The sequence below is a fragment of the Rhagoletis pomonella genome, unplaced genomic scaffold (genome assembly GCF_013731165.1).
Source record: "Rhagoletis pomonella isolate Grant_MI unplaced genomic scaffold, Rhpom_1.0 Rhpom_scaffold_00001, whole genome shotgun sequence".
Classification (NCBI taxonomy): Eukaryota; Metazoa; Arthropoda; class Insecta; order Diptera; family Tephritidae; genus Rhagoletis; species Rhagoletis pomonella.
This window is the reverse complement of record NW_023458555.1, coordinates 10,250,856-10,267,310: the sequence shown is the minus strand read 5'-3', so window position 1 is coordinate 10,267,310 and position 16,455 is coordinate 10,250,856. Positions and strand designations below refer to the sequence as shown.

Below are 16,455 nucleotides of genomic sequence, written 5' to 3'. Positions count from 1 at the left end.
TGACTAACTTTAACCATTTCGCAGTTATTATTTCTTTTTTTTTAATTTTCATATTTATGTATGTAATGTAATAATAAATTGTAGTACTTATTATGTTTTCGTAATGTTTTCTGTTGTTGCCTTTGTTTATGCTTGGTTTTTGTTTTTTGCTTTTCATTTTAATATTATTGTAATTGCAATTGTAACTGTAGTGTAAAAAATAAATTACGTTTATTTAGTTTATTTCTTGACATTTTCTCAATTTTTTTTTTTGAGTTAATAGTAGTTGTTGTAGGTTGCAATATGTACTAAATATTATTGGTAGTTGTAGCAGTAAATGTTGCTCTTCACTAAATGTATGTATTTATTTATTTATTTATTTGTATATGTATTTATATGTATCTATTTTAGCAGTTTTAACTTTTATTAACTTTAATTATTATTATTACTTTAATTTTCTTTTAAATATATTTTTATTTATGCTGCAAAACATGTTGCTGCTGCTGCTGCTGCGCTGTTGTTGTTGTTTTTGCTGCTGCTGCTGCTGCTGCTAAAGAGGCGGCTTAACGCGCCCATACGTCCACTACTGCCATCGCTGTGCTGCTGCTCTGCTGTTGTGTAGTTGTTCACTCGACTGTTGCAGCAACTAAGGCTCCCGCTGATTGAGTTTCACACTGAATAGCTGCAGTCACCGCCGGTGCTTGGGACACAAATCACTGTGCTTATATCTAAACAACTAACTTCCACGCCGCCTCATCTACCAAGTTGTGGTTTATACTCGCTTACTGCAGCAGCGAAGGCAGCAGCCGTGCCGTGCCGTGCCGCTTAACATGCCGCAAGCGTGAGATGCGAGCCAGACGTAGTAAGCTGCAGCCTATGGAATCTTAACAGTTTTGCAAGCAACACTAAGAATATATAGCTGTTAATAAATTGCAGTTGTGCAGCAGCATGCAAGCGTTGTGTGCGCTGTTGCGGTGACTGTGGCTGCCACATTTTGAATATTTGCAGTTTGCGTTGGGAATGCGGCTGCGGCTGCGGCGACTGCTGCTGCTGCTGCTTTAGTTTATTGTGTTGTTGTGGTTGTTTCTGAGCCGTTTGCTTTTTCAGTTGTTGTGAATGTTGTTGTTGTTGTTGTTGTTGTTGTTGCTGTTTATCACAATAACAATGACAATGTTGCTGATGACGATGATGGCAGTAATGATCATAAGGACGATCAATTGTATATTGGTGACGACGCAGCCATTGGCAACGACGTCACTCGCATTTTATTCGATTCTATTGCATCGATGCAAGACCAGCCGAGCTGCTGATGTGCGATGAATTACCTAATGTGGATGCCATATCCTGGTAGCTGAACTGTTAATAAATAAATAAATAAATAAAAACAAAAATATTAATGCCTGGTATTTATCAGTGCAATCACTGAAAAACGAAGTGATGTGGGATAATTACAGATAATGCAGGTTTATGAAATTGATATGAAATCTTTTTAGAAAAAAACACATTTAACGTTTTTTTTTCTAGAAATGGTTTTAAAAAAAATCGCCTTCCTACATGCCGACATTTTTATATATTCCAGTCTTTTGTTAGATTTTTTCTCGGGTTTTGTTGATTTAATTTTTTATATATATATATTTTTTTTTTATTATTTTATTTTATTTTTTTAATTTTATTTTTTTTTTTATTTTATTTTTTTAGTTTAATTTTTTTGTAATTTTGTTTAATTGTTTTAATTGTTTTTATAATTTTCATATTTTTTTAAATTTTTAGATTTTTTTCTATTGTTTTTAATTTTTTTTTTGTTTTTCGAATTTTTTAAACATACCTTGCGTTTTTTATATCTTGGATTTTTTATCTTAGAAATTTAAAAAAAAATTTCAAAAATTTATTTTAAAGTATTTTTTTTCAATTAATGTTCATTTCATTTATTTAAAATTTTTTTGTTTAATATCAAATATTTTATTTTCGATTTTTTCTTCTATAACAGAAATCACATAAATAAAAGTTTCAAAGCTTGCGCAAATTTTACAAAAATTAATCAAAACATTTTATTTTGCATTAAATTAAACTCACCTGCGGGAAAAGTGGCTCTTCTGCTATCGAACCTAATGTGCCAGCAGGATCTGGCGGCGTCAATTCCACACTTTCACCGGTAAACTCTGTATCGAAATAGCGTGTATCTGTGTCGGATACCACTTGTGGCTTAAAAGGCGGCGTTATCTAAAAAAAAAAATATTGCGGCAAATTCGATATTTGAAAAAAAATCTAAAATAAAAAAATCAGGCAAATATCAATTATGTACCCTCTTGTTCACTAAATCCGTCCAATTAATACTCGCAAAGAAAGGATGCGCTTGTATTTCTTTGACATCATCCTGGCCACCACCAAGACGCTGGCGTGGATCCTTAGCCAATAGGCCGGCAAGTAAACTGCGCGCCTCATCCGATATTGTGCGAGGGAATCTCACCTCCTCCATTAAGATAAGTGTGAATAGTACATCATGATCTTGATTAAAGAAAGGAAGACGTCCACATATCTGTTGCATAAAAATAAAAATTTATTTTAAACAAATTATTAAAATTATCAAACAAAAAAAAAGAAGCTACAAACCATCTCATACATGACGACACCAGTACCCCACCAATCGACCGCATGCCCATAATCGTTGTCCTCTAATACTTCAGGCGCCAGATATTCGGGCGTACCGCAGAACGTCTTCGTAGTACGGCCATAGGTGATATCCTCTTTACACAGCCCAAAGTCGGCAATCTTAATGTGACCATCTTTGTCCAACAATAGATTTTCCAATTTTAAATCACGATATATAATGCCCTGAGAGTGTAGGTAGCCCAAAGCAGAAATTATTTCGGCACCATAAAATCGCGTACGATCCTCGGTGAAGAGGCGTTCACGGCTCAGGTGAAAGAAGAGTTCACCGCCATTCACGTATTGCATCACAAAGCAGAGACGATCGTTGGTTTGAAATGAATATTTAAGCGACTGGAAAGGAATTAAAGAGAGGTTTTTAAATTGCATTTTACGCAAAGTTATTTGAAAAAGCTTAAGACATTTTAAAAAGCATTCAGCTAACTTACAATTAGGAAAGGGTGATTCGTAGTTTGTAGCACACGACTTTCTGTGATTGTGTGCGCGATTTCATCCTTTTGTATGATTACCTCCTTTTTGAGAATTTTAATTGCGTACAGCTTTGCGGTGGCCTTTTCACGGCACAGAATCACTTTGCCGAAAGTGCCTTTGCCCAAAACTTTTAAGAACTCGAAATTTTCAAGTGTCTGTAACGACGAAAAAAATCAAATAAAAGAAATTGCGCAAAAAATTAAATTCAAAATAAAAAAAATATTGCAGAAAATTAAAAATGGCAAGCATGAGTTGTTTGAAAATTTGAATTGAAATAAATATTTAGTTTTAGCAATAACTCTTTTGTATTGACTGAATTGCGGTTCTCAACTGGCGAAAATAAAAAAAATAGTTTGTTAGCATTCGAATACTGAATATTTGGATCGATTATATACATTTAATATTCTTTTTACAATACTTACGACTTTCTTAACGCCACCACTGTTGCGCTTCGTTGTGCCCTGCACGGAAAAACTATTACGTAGTTCCACTTCGGCAATGGATGCCATATCCACGTCAGACATGTCTGTTGATGTCGATGGTGACATGGCCGTTTCGCCCAATTCACTCAAGCGACTCGCGACGTTTCTGTAAAGAAGAAGAAATAGAAGATAATGATAATATACATACATATGTACATGTAGATATGGCGTATGAGTAACTTTCTTTTCTGCTCATTTTTCATACAACAAAATCTTTGCGTATTTTCATTTCATCACTCATTATTTATAAATCGATTTTCTTCATTAGTAACTTGAAATTTTTTGTAACAGAACAGGCTTTAGCACAAATGCAAAAATTTGCAACAGAACCTGTAATTTTCTAAATTTTTCTTCTATTAAAGTTTGATTTATATAGGAATTGGATAGTGGCATCCATTGAACATTTTTGCCGTAAACCAGTGTTATTTAAAAAATTCAAGGCAATGTAGAAAGAGAAAATTATTCTGTGGATTCAAAAAAAAAAAAAAAAAAAAAAAAAAAAAAAAAAATTAAAACAAATTTTGGATTACGAGGACGAATGGGTATTAAAAATGCCCTTTTAATTAATTTTAATTTTTTAAGCCTATAATGTTAGAAGGGCGAAATTCGAGGATGTGGTGGAGTGTATATTATTAGTCTTTAACATCTACAGTTTCAATACTGACGTATCCTTAAGACAAAAAAATTTAACCTGCCTTAGTTCTATAGATTTTTCTTTTTAATTTGATGTTCCTACGGCTTTTTTACATTGCACTGAGTTTTTTAAATAATTTTTTGTAATAATCATATTTTGCAAATATCAAAGTCCTTAAAAATCCTGAAGAAAAACTAATAACGCAGTCTTCCCATATATAGCCAATAGTTGCGCTAATATATTGGTTTATTTGTTTTTTTTTTTTGCTTTTTTTTTGTAATAAAAAATTAGCACGAAGTGCTTTAAATATGTAGCAAAATGAATTTGCTGGAATTTCATTGAAAATAGGGGAATTTTTTCAGGAGTTTCGGGTAATTAGCCCTAAGAGAGTTGGCATCCCTGGCTGAGAATCAAAGCAAAGAGAAAAGTTAATATGTGACACGCTGAGTCTAAGTCGCGTCTAAGTTTCTATGTAAGTCAAGTCAAGTATAAGTCTTGCATAACCCAGCTTAAAGGATCTAACTTAAATTATGGCAAACAAATAATTACAGAGTTGCCACCTGATTGAAAATTATAGTTTAAGTAAATTGATAAGACAAAGTAAATATTGCAATATGGCTGTCAGAAGAAAGTGGTTTAAGAAGGCTTACATCCGAAAATATTTTTGTGGAAGGTTGTCACCTGTATGAAAATTTTTATTTGATTTTATTGATCCAATAAATTAAATACTGCAATATGGGTATCAAACTAAAGAGTTTTAGGAAATTTTACTGCCAAAAATATTTTAGAATAGGGCTGCCAGCTACTTGAAAAATTTTATTCAACTTTAAAATGATGAAATAAATGAAATATTACAATACGGGTATCACACTAAAGAAGATTAAGATTATTCAGTTATATTGATAAGATATGATAAATACTGAATTAATAAAGCTTTGAAGAAAGTGCACAATATTTAGAATAGAGTTATAAATAAAATTTCAAGGATTAAATACTTTCGAAAATATGTATGTCACCCACATTCATAAAAAATTAAGTATGTTTCATAAATCGAAAATTTGTTTGAAAATCTCACTTCATACAGCGCTTCAAATCAATTTTAATGAATGAAGCCATAAGTTTTAAAATTTTTTTATATGTAAAAAAAATTCCTAACACCTTTAGCAAGAAAATAAACAAAAATCTGAGGGATTTTTCAGCACTTTAATATACTAATGGCCCTATTCATTAAAAATAAAATACATTTATAAAGCTCTATAAAGTGACATTTTCATACAAATTTTCGATTTATAAAACAGTTAAAGTCTTCTTTATTTTTTATGAATTTGGGTGTAAAATTTAATTGGCTCTCACACTGCAAATAAATTTTTTTTCTAAAAATTCTGATTAAAAACTTTGAAACTTGTATGAAACTGAGCTTAATCGAATAACTTTCATATGGGTTATAAACTTGATACTTGAACTGATTTTATTGTTCGCTTGGGAACAAGTTTTTAGTTTTATGGAATGTTGGGCTGTTTCTCCTTTGATGATTGCGAATGTATGAATCTACTATTTTGGCCCTAAGTGTTTTAAAAAATATGCGTACAGCCCGGTTAATTTGAATAGGAACACATATTTTCCTCAAGACCCAAGAAGCTTATATCTGGACTTGTGGCCATCAGAGAAGCTTCTTTTTGATCTCGTTTTAATAAAAACTAAAAAAATAAACTTCTCTGATGCCCACAAGTCCAGATATAACCTATTCAGGTGATTCGGGCTTAGCTAGCTAAATAAGAGTTGGCATGTATGTATGCACGTTAATAATTGTTAGAAAATTTATATATGTACATACATACAAATATATTTAAGGGGTTATTCTCTCACCTGATAGCATCGGTCCACTGTTGCCTTTCGATCTCTTTTTCCACACAAAATGTTCGCTCGATAACGTTCGTCCATTGCAGGCCGCGTATAATAAATGTGAATGGTTTTGGACGATCGACTGTCATAATTTGACAGCCGCGTACTGTGAAATTATTCAATGGATCAGCGGGTGCATTATTCACCGGCGGGCTTTTATAGCCCATCAAAGTGCCATCGTCGCGCAATATGAAATAACGTGAACGCCAGGTTTTTATGTGTTCGCCACGCTTCTGTAGCCAACCTTCTTTCACGATGGTGGCGTGCGGACCACCGCCAAGCGGTTCGTATGTGGGCGAGGTGCCGAGTACGGCAGCTGTGCTGCTGCCGGTCGGTGCAGCTGTGCCACTAGCAGCCATTGTGCGACCACTGTTGTTGATGCTGCTGCTGCTGCTGCCACCACCACTGTTTGGATTGCTCTGAAAGTAAGTACCGGCAGTAGTTGATGTAGACGCAGATGTTGAAGTAGAGCGATATTGTTGGAGCTGTTGCTGAGTCTGTGTCTGTTGTTTTTTATTGTAAGATGCGGGTGGCAATGTTACAACGTTTGGAATTACTATTGCGGGTTCGGTTGTGGTTGCGTAGGCAGTGTTGTTGCTACTATTACTAAAATTGTTGCTATTGTTGTTGCTAGTACTACCCCCACTATTGCTGCTGCTGCTGCTGCTGCTGAAAGGATTCGAGAAGCTGCCCACAAAGCTCGAACTCAATAAGCCAAGCGCCGATGAGGATGAAGAGACACTTGACGACGCAGAGGCAGATCCTGCTGAAGTGGCCAATGCGGTGGTGCTGACGGCCGGCGTTTTGCCACCACTTGTTGCGACTACAGTTGATCGCCGCGACGAGGAAAACGATAGGTAATTCGTGGTGAGGCCTTTTCGTTTAAACACAAATCACAAGAAAAAAATAAAAACTAAAAAGAAAAATGGCTCACAACAACACAAACGTTGTTTAAAACAACAATTTAACGTACGAAAAATTAAACAGAGTTGATACGATACCGTGACGACGTAAAACTAGAAAAACGGATCACCACAGTGGGCGGCAATGGGTCAGTGATGACAGTGCCGCAAAGTAACACGCTTGGCTGGAAAAAACTTGGAAGCGGGTGGCTTCAGAGTTCTTTGGGCCTTTAGTTCTTGTTATCACTACAGAGAAGAAAACAGATTTTCCGCTGACCGATAGACGCGTCGAAAAATTGTATTTCTCCAGTCGCTTGCTTTCTTTCACACACACTCTTTGGTTGTTATTGCTGCGTTGATTAAATTGTTGTCTTTGTTTTTTTTTATTTACTTTTGCTCGATTATGCTCTTAACTTTCGGACTGCTCCAAAGTCAATATCAAAACACGACGTCACCGACTTTACTTTGTTGGATGCGCGCGCGCGCTTATTCGTTCAGTGCACTTCGGGTTCTGAAATGGAAATGAAGAAGATATATATTCAGTTAAAGAGTCAGGCTGTCAAAAGGTAAACAAAAGTAAATTACAAAAGTACAACAACAAAAATAGCGACTACAGCAAAGCAGCGAAACACTACCCAATAAACATTGGGCTTTCGGTTCACAATTCGAAAATGATTGTAAAACAAATCTTCTTTTCCAGTCTCACCTGCGATAACTAATGTGGAATATGTTAGTATTCGATTCGAGAACTAGGCCATTCTGCAGCAAAACCCAACCGTCGTTATCCAATGTATTTTCCCTTCGTTAAGAATTCGAATTTTTATGAGAGAGAGAGAGAGAGTGATTTTCTAATATTACCCTTCGAGAATGAGCTGGATTTGGTTATAAGTTCGTTTTTAGTTCGATATGTATATTGGTCATTTTCGAACGTTCGCCAAATTGGTAATGGGGTAGCGTAGTAACGCGCTGACTAGCGACGAGCTGAGCAAAAAATAATGGCATGAATGCAACGAAACTGCATTGACGCACACCGCACGCTGCAGACAGCACGCAATAACAATAACAACAATCCCATCAGTGGCAGTAACTGCAGCCACAACTGCAGCGTCACGCATATAAAAGGCAAAGCTACACATACAAAAACAATAAACTAGTACACACACACACACACGGCAAGTGTCGTTAAAGACGTTGAAAAGCGCAACGCGTAAAGTCTAAAATGTCGCAAATGATTCATGGCGCAAAAATCCCCGCCACAGCGCTGTAATGCCCCGCACAGCACCAGTGCCGTCAGCTCCGCCGCCACCACCACCAGCCAGCCAGCCAGCCAGCCAACCATCACTAATACCATCACCAGCGTCACTGTCAGTGTCCGTCAAGCAAGACAAACACAAAACACAAAAAAAAAAAAAAAAAAAAAAAAAAAGTATTGATGAACCATACTCTAGCCACCAGGCAGCCAGCCAGCTAGCTCAGTAGTCATCACCAACCAAATGGCCGCCACCACCAGTCGCCGGCAAAAGTCAAGCAGCCAGCCGCCAGCTAAATGCCATCATCGGCCAACCAGCCAGCGAGCCACAAAGCGCCACTCACTGATCGTTGGCGATCGCTGGCGCAATTGCAGCCCGATGCAGCGGTCCCTAACCCCCCCCCCACCCCCAAAACAACAGTTTTGTCATTGTTTTGTTGTTTTTGGATTATTTTTATATTTCTTATCGCCTTTTTGTAAGCACTAAATGCAACCGCAAAGCGATATCGCCGCCGTCACCCATTTTTGCCGTTGCCCCTAAACCCTTGAGCAACAATTCATATTTTCACTGTAAAAGCCGCAAATATTGTTTTGATGAATTTTATATTTATTTTTATTTTTATTTTTTTTTTTTTTGTTATGTATATTTTTATCGTATTCAAAGAATAAAATAAAAGAAGACAGCAACAAAAACAACACAACTGATGGTTAGGCGCCTTGGTGCGCTAAATGCGGGCGTGCAAGCGTTTTTTTGTATGTAAAAACATTTGGAAGCGTCAGCTATAAGTTGAGCGATAAGCGCATAGGCGTTGGGAGAAATTGAAATTGTAATATTTTTTCATGAGAAATTAAATGTTTAAAAGCAAAAGTTATGAGGAAATGTATGTATGTAAATATGTAGTTCGCAAAAATGGTGTTGTTTCTCAATTGAAAGCGAGAAAAGGATAAAAAATATTAAATCATACAAAATTATAATATAGATACAAAATTAAAATTAAAAAAAGTATAATATAAAAAATTATAACAAAAAATAATAATTTGTTCTATAAAAAATTACAATATAAAAATATATACATATGTATGTATGTAGTGTTAAAAATGTAGTACAAAAAAAAATAAAAATTGTATTAAATAAAAATATACAAAACAATAAAACGAAAGTGTACACCTTGTTCTAATATAATATTCACAAATATTATCATGAAAAAATTGTTGCATGAATTAAATATTTATGAAAATATCAGTAGTTCATTCTATAATACAGGAGTGGTCAAGGCCGAGGCCGCGAAGAGACACATGTAAATTCTAAATGCTGCAAAGAGCCACAAAAAAAAAAAATAACAGAAACAGAAATTTTAAAAATTCCAATTTATCCTCTTTGACATGTGCAATATTTTTTTCTAGCCATGGAAATTGATGAAATCTCATTTTTTTGAGATCATGTATAAAAAGATGTAGTTTAGCTTCCAAAACTTAAAATAATTGTTATTCTTTCCTGTAGACACAAATTCAAGTTTTGCAAATGTTCCATCATATCGGTTAAGAATAATAAGTCAGATAGCCAATTTTCATTCTCCAATTGCGGGTAATGTTCCGATCTCAAATTGCGTATGTGTATATAAAAAGAATAAAATAAAATAAAATAAAAACAACACCATGGAAAAGAATGTCCAGCAAAGAAATACATATGTATTTTAAAAAGTAAAAAGAGCCAAAATGCTCTAAGCAAAGAGAAAGTATGAAGGAGCCGCACTTCGCTAAGCAAAGGGCCGCATTTGGCTCAAAGAGCCGCGTTTGCCCACCGTTGCCATAATATAAACCATAAGAATCAAAGTTAACACTTCGAGTATGGAGTTTTCAACTTCTCTTATTCACTCCTTTTTTGTTCGTTAATTTTGTTTTTGATATAATTTTTTGCTTTTTTATATGTTTTATGTTTTTATATATATTGTTTTTTTTTTTTAATTTTATGTTTGTATATATATATATATTTTTAATTTTGTTTTATTTACACATACCTACATACATATATTTATAGGTGCTTATATGTATGTATGTATGTACTTAATTTTTTTGTTTTTTATACATTTTATTTTGTTTTTATATTTTATTTTTGGTTTTTTATACATTTTGTGCTTTTTATATATTTTATGTTGTTATATACATATTTAATTTTTATAAATTTTATAAATTTTTTTAAAGTTTCTTATATATATATTTTTTTTATTGAATATTTAATTTTTTATATTATTATTTACTTATTTAACTTAAAAAAAAAAATTCATTTGATTTAATTTTCTATTGTTCAATTGATTTTTTCTTAATTTTCTAATAATTTTTTACTTACTTTTCCGAAAGTTTCTTAAATTCACGAAAAATTCCCAAAAACTCCCGGGAAAAATCCGTAGCCACCAAATACCAAAAGATCAAAAAATAAATAAATAAATACGAATAATCTTGAAAAAACCTGAAGGGTTCTGCAAAAATCCCGAAAAAATAAGCCAAACTTTACCATTCAATTTAGCCTTGAAAAATTCAAATCAAAACTAATCTTTTTTTTTCAAATACTAATACTAAAATTTTTAAGTCATAAAGAAATTATGTTCTAAAATAAGAGCGAGGATAATGGCATCTTCGAAAAGCAGTGCAACAATTCGTTCTGCGGCAAGTCTTTCCAGCACGCCCCCTTTATCTGCTACCGCCAACGATTGAGTACCACTAAAATACTTTTTACTACTACTTTAAACAATTTATTGTTCAAATAAGTCAAAGTAACGGAACCCCACACTTGATGAAACCCCCCAACCCCAAAGCCTGCCAAAAAGGCATTTAACTCTTTTCTCAGGACAAGATCGGTCGCATCTAGAAACTGATTACGAAGATAATTGAGATTAGAAGAGTAGAGCGCAGGGAGGTTCTATGCAATACAACGGAGAAAATATTTGCATATAGTTTATTTAAGTATAAGCAAGTAATCTAAATTCTCTAGATCCGCTTCCAAATGATCGAGACTGCAAAAGTTAGGGGAACAAAGGTCTGTCGCACAATTAAAAAAAAAGCAATAATAATAATAATAGTAATATGCACTTTCATCTCAAGTATGTATGTATGTACATATGTATGTATATGAAAATTGACGTCAAAAAAAAAATTAGCTTCACAGCCATTCAAAGTTATCGAAAGTCTATTTCACGAACATCTCGATGACGCGTTATAAAACAAGTGCATCTGTACTTGCAGCATATGTGCATACATATGTAAAACTAAGCTGCCTATAAACAAATTAACCCTTTCACTCCGCTATTCTTGCTAATTTCTTCCGCATGGAATTTATTAGCTTAACTAAATTCACGTTAAGGCGTAAATATTTCACTACAACAAATGCAAGCACATGCACATCCCTGCATGCATATGTACATTTTCTACACATGGATATGTAAATAGCGTATTTTTCATTACGTCAATTGTTTGCTGATATTCTTATTACAAAGCGGAAAATGACGCCACCGACCTTTCCAAATCATCAAATAAAAGTGAAATGTTGCAATTCGTTAAGTAAATTATCAGTATGCATTAGGCAAACAGATTTTTACAGATTTACAAATTGCTATATAGTCGCAGAAATATGTACGTCAAACTACAGAAAGATGAAGCTATAAAGTTTCAAGTAAAGTAATTAAATTTTTGATAAACGTAATTGGATTTTCTAGTACGTATTTGGTAACGTTTTTTTTTAATTTCAGAGTTTTACGCCGACTCCGAACGGCGATTGTATTTTTATGAGAAGCTGTTTTTCATGGCAGAAATACCCCCCTGCCGGGTGGCGACCGCTGTTAAGAAAAAGTTTGTTTTCTAAATTTTTTTGCGATGTTGCTTTGTCCAGGGCTTGAATCCAGGCCCTCCGGAGTGGAAAAGCACACTGCTTACCACTACACCACTACAGCAAAATAACATAGAATTTTCTGCAGTTAAGTTTAACTAATTATTTAACTATATTTTAAAATAGATAATTTAACGGTCCTTAATAAGTTTTGCCTAAAACACATGAAGTGGTATTTAGGCACAGGATGATTTTTTTTTGTTTTCAAATGATGTTCCAATTTGAGAAGGGGCAGAACTAGTTTCAATACCGATCGTGAAGTAAAATTCACATGGCTTCGCAATTAATTTTAAACAAGTGGCAACCCTCTTCAAAAATATTTTCGAAATAAAGCTACTTAAACTTCTCTCATTTGACATCCATGTTCAAATATTTCATCTGACTTGTTGAAAGGTGTTCGCACGAGGCGATTTTGAGTTCAACTCACGCAGGGTTGCACAAAAAAAAAGTTGAATGGCTAAATGTTGGCTGGCGACCAACTTTATTGAAAACAATGCAAACGCCTTTTTATGGCGAATATTTTGATATATTTTTATATTTTTAGCTATTCAATTTGTTTTTTTTTTTCGTGCAACCCTGCGTGAGTTGAACGCAAAAGTTGCCTGAAAAATCGGCTCGAGCGAAAGCCCCATTAATTAAATTGATTTTGAATTTCTAAACAGGTGGCAATCCTTTTCAAAAATATTTCAAAATAAGTGGCTAAGAAATTTGTTTTTCGAAAATCTTCTACAAAGTTTGAAATTTGAGCTTACATGGTTTTTGTTAAATAATGGGCTGTATTTTTAATAAAAAACAAAAATAATAAACATTAAACAAACGGAGGAAAAATTGCTAAAACTGGTAAAAATGTTCCCGTATTATTTTGCTCGATTTCACGAAATTCTGACTACGATGGATCCAGTAACAGCCCCGTATATGTATATATATACATATGTACTTTCGCACGCTTCCATGCAAACACCGCATAAATCATTTGCATATCTAGTACCTGAGTACTCTCTTCTGCTGCAAGTAGAACAAACAAGCAAACAAACAACCTAAAACAAACAATTATTCGCACACAAAAGTCAAACTGACTTCATTACCAAACAAATGCACGCCACGGTCCATCCTACCTTTTATGGCAATTAAACCATTTTCTTTCCATTGAAAAGTGTCCAGTTATTATTGTTAGTGTACGTAGGAGGACATTCGCGAATAGCCAACCAATTCTGCGAAAAATAAGGAGGCGTTTTCTATATAAAGGAAAATCAGCATACAATTTCAATGAATTCAAAAAGAGTTTATGGCCATCTCATGCTGGCAAATGTTATGTCTTTATGGAACAGTGACCTTCAAACAAATATCAAGGCCAAGGATTAGCAACACATTTTTTTATATATGTACATATGAATGTATGTATGTATGTACATACAAAGGCCAATTGATCTGGGTTAAAGTACATTTGGGTTGAATTTAGTTAATATCAGGTAAACGCTAGGCAGAACTGATACGTGGAAATGTTTGTTGAGGGTGAATTTCTTTTGTTATTCCTATTCATTTTGACCGGCATTGGTTGGTTGGCCGTTGGTTTGAAAATGAAGAGCAGGAATTCGCAACGAAATGCAAACGCAACACACAAAAACGATTGCAAATCAAACAACAATAACAACAACTAGTGGTAGCCACAATAGCCGAAAGGTTAGATGTGCATACATATGTATGTAGGTACTATCAGACAAACATTTTTGTTTTTGTTCTAAAATCGGTCACACCTCGCCATGCAATGGCAAACTTCCGGGTGTACTGCTGCCATAAAAGAAATTCGCATAGAAAAAACATTTGCTATCTGTAGGCGGCGTAAAACTGTAGGTGTTTTCATTTTTATGACGACACACAATACACACGCCAGGAAAAACTCGGCCACACAATTGGCGAAAATGTTAGGCACTAATTTTTTTAATTTTTTTTTTCTAACAGTTGCACTAAAGTTGGCTTGCTCACTCTTAGTTTAAAGTAAAATTTGTTGGTGAACGAAGAATTCGAAAAAAGTGGGTTGATTGGCCAGAAATTTCAACATACGCCTTTTCAACGCGTTGCGATGTAAAATTTTTGGGCGCACACAGCAGCTAGTTTTTGTCACTTTTCGGAATTCATTCGATTTTGGAAATGAGACTGATAAAGGTGCTTGCAAGTGGAAGAGGTGCAAATTGCTTTCCAAAATTAATTTCGACTTCCTCGTGCTGCAATAGAAGTTTTCAGTTTTGCTGAAAGTGCTGTCAAATAAATTCATTCGAATTGAATGGTCTATATATGTTTGGGATTTCGGCATTATTTCGGAATTTTCGGAATTCCTGTTTTACTTTTCGGAATTTATAATAACTTGGGAACTGTTTCGGCACTTTTCTTACTTGTTTTTTAGGGACTTTTCAGGAGTTTCGCTTTATATTTTTTCTGGTTTTGTTTTTCAGTACTTTTCGGAATTCTTCGTGGGATACACATATTTCGGGAATTCTTCGGGGGAATTCTTCGTATTTTACTTTTCGGGATTTTTTAAGAACTTTGTAGATTTTTGTGTACTTTCCTATTGGGTTTCTTCAAGACTTTTCGGGATTCTTCGTGCTATAAGTTTTCTGGATATTTGGTTTTTTTCATAATTTTTAGGAACCCTTTTTCACTATTTCGGGATTTCCGGGCCTTCTCGGGACTATTTTCGTATACAGCAGATATTTGGTGAAAGTAGTTTTGTACGTTTTTTTTTTTCATTAAAAACATACTTGAACGTAATTAAATTCCTATATGCTCGGTATTTACGAAGCAATTACTTACTACAAAATAAATACCAAAATACTTTAGTACTTAGTACCTATTTAGTACGTATTTAATAAATGCAATAACGCCCATCACTGCTGGAAAAAGTATGGATTCGTGATAAGTACGATCGAAATGATGATGATAAGGTAAAGTCAAACGAATTCCGAGAAAACACCACTCATACATACATATGTATGTAGGTACATAGATTACATAGTAAAAAACAAATGTACATACATATACACATAGATATATACGGGTACATTCACATTTATTTAGATGCGTACTAAAAGTTCATAACAATATTTATGCTTAGCACATACGAACGAGTACGCCAAACACGTCATTCAATTCAATTCACCATAGCAGCGTCGGCAGCAGCGAAGTCAGTCAGCAGCGTAGTGAACAGCACAGTCGACGACTACGAGTACATACAACCAACTACATACGTACGAAATGTTAATCCCGGTATTCGGGGCTTTTTTAGGTCTCAAAAATTAAAGGATTATTGGCAAATTATCCCGGGATTTTCGAGATTTGTAATTTGAACTGATGGCAATAATAGAAACTCCTTTTCTTGACCAGTATTGGCTATATTTCTTTTTTTATGTCACATAATTAATATGTTTTTATAAATGTCTAGCTACATACATAAAACACCGTGCGATAGTAAATTTTACACACAAAAGTCAATATATTCGCGAAACCATGGGCCAAATACAGTAATATTGCGTTTTTAGTTTTTCACTCTGACGTCAGTAATTCAAAAATTATTTAGAAAATTCAGTGAAATGTGCTTAGAGAAGTAGTATGGGTATCAAATTAAAGAGTACATTCTGTAGAATTTAAGCAGATTCAATGTTTTGGTGCCTAACGACTGGTAAATATTGAAAATGTCCTTTAAAATTTCATCCTTGGAATTTCGTAATATTTGTTTTTGAAAAAATTATATGTTAAGGACTTATATAAACTCGATAACATCCACAAATTTTGTCCTTCTAACTTTATTAGCTTAAAAAATTAAATATTCGTCCTTGTGAATCCAAACAATTTTAATTTTTTTTTGAATTCTAAAGAAGGTTCCTCTTGCATTTGGTAGCCATATTTTTATTCTAAATGCATTGCATTGAATTTTTTAAATAATTTTTGGAATTACATAGTCATAACTTTGAAATTACAAAGTCCTTAAAATAAATTCTGACCACAGAGAGAAAAAATAAAAATGCCACTTTAAATTAAAAAGTAGGTTTATTATTTATCTTATGGTAGGTTTCGCAAACAATATAGAAGCAATTTTTTCGATTCAAGTTGATGAAATGTAATGAATATCTAAATCCCGGGACTGATAGCGACATCCCGTAAATTCCAGGATCGTAAAAAGCGAAAAAATTAACATCCCTAGTGCTAGCCAACGAACGCTTACACACTTTGATCTTTTATTTTTAATTTTTTGTTTGTTTTATTTTTGTTGGGTTTTTGCGCAATTTTTCCATCCA

General features: G+C 33.9%; 1 protein-coding gene across 4 annotated transcripts in view; it reads right to left on the bottom strand.

Moving 5' to 3' along the window:
• Positions 1 to 512: 512 nt before the first annotated feature.
• Positions 513 to 16,455, bottom strand: part of LOC118738564 (RAC serine/threonine-protein kinase) — a 40,681-nt gene continuing 24,738 nt past the window's right edge. For 2 of the 4 annotated variants that reach the window (XM_036469508.1, XM_036469514.1), the window contains 7 exons: positions 6,100 to 7,548; positions 3,540 to 3,705; positions 3,075 to 3,272; positions 2,590 to 2,979; positions 2,282 to 2,515; positions 2,053 to 2,199; positions 513 to 1,335 (listed from right to left, as the gene is read on the bottom strand). In XM_036469508.1, coding sequence (XP_036325401.1) covers positions 1,255 to 1,335; positions 2,053 to 2,199; positions 2,282 to 2,515; positions 2,590 to 2,979; positions 3,075 to 3,272; positions 3,540 to 3,705; positions 6,100 to 6,494 — 1,611 coding nt within the window. In that variant the 5' untranslated portion in view covers positions 6,495 to 7,548 and the 3' untranslated portion in view covers positions 513 to 1,254. The remainder of the gene's footprint in view (positions 1,336 to 2,052; positions 2,200 to 2,281; positions 2,516 to 2,589; positions 2,980 to 3,074; positions 3,273 to 3,539; positions 3,706 to 6,099; positions 7,549 to 16,455) is intronic. The other 2 variants (XM_036469520.1, XM_036469526.1) reach the window with 2 other exon arrangements.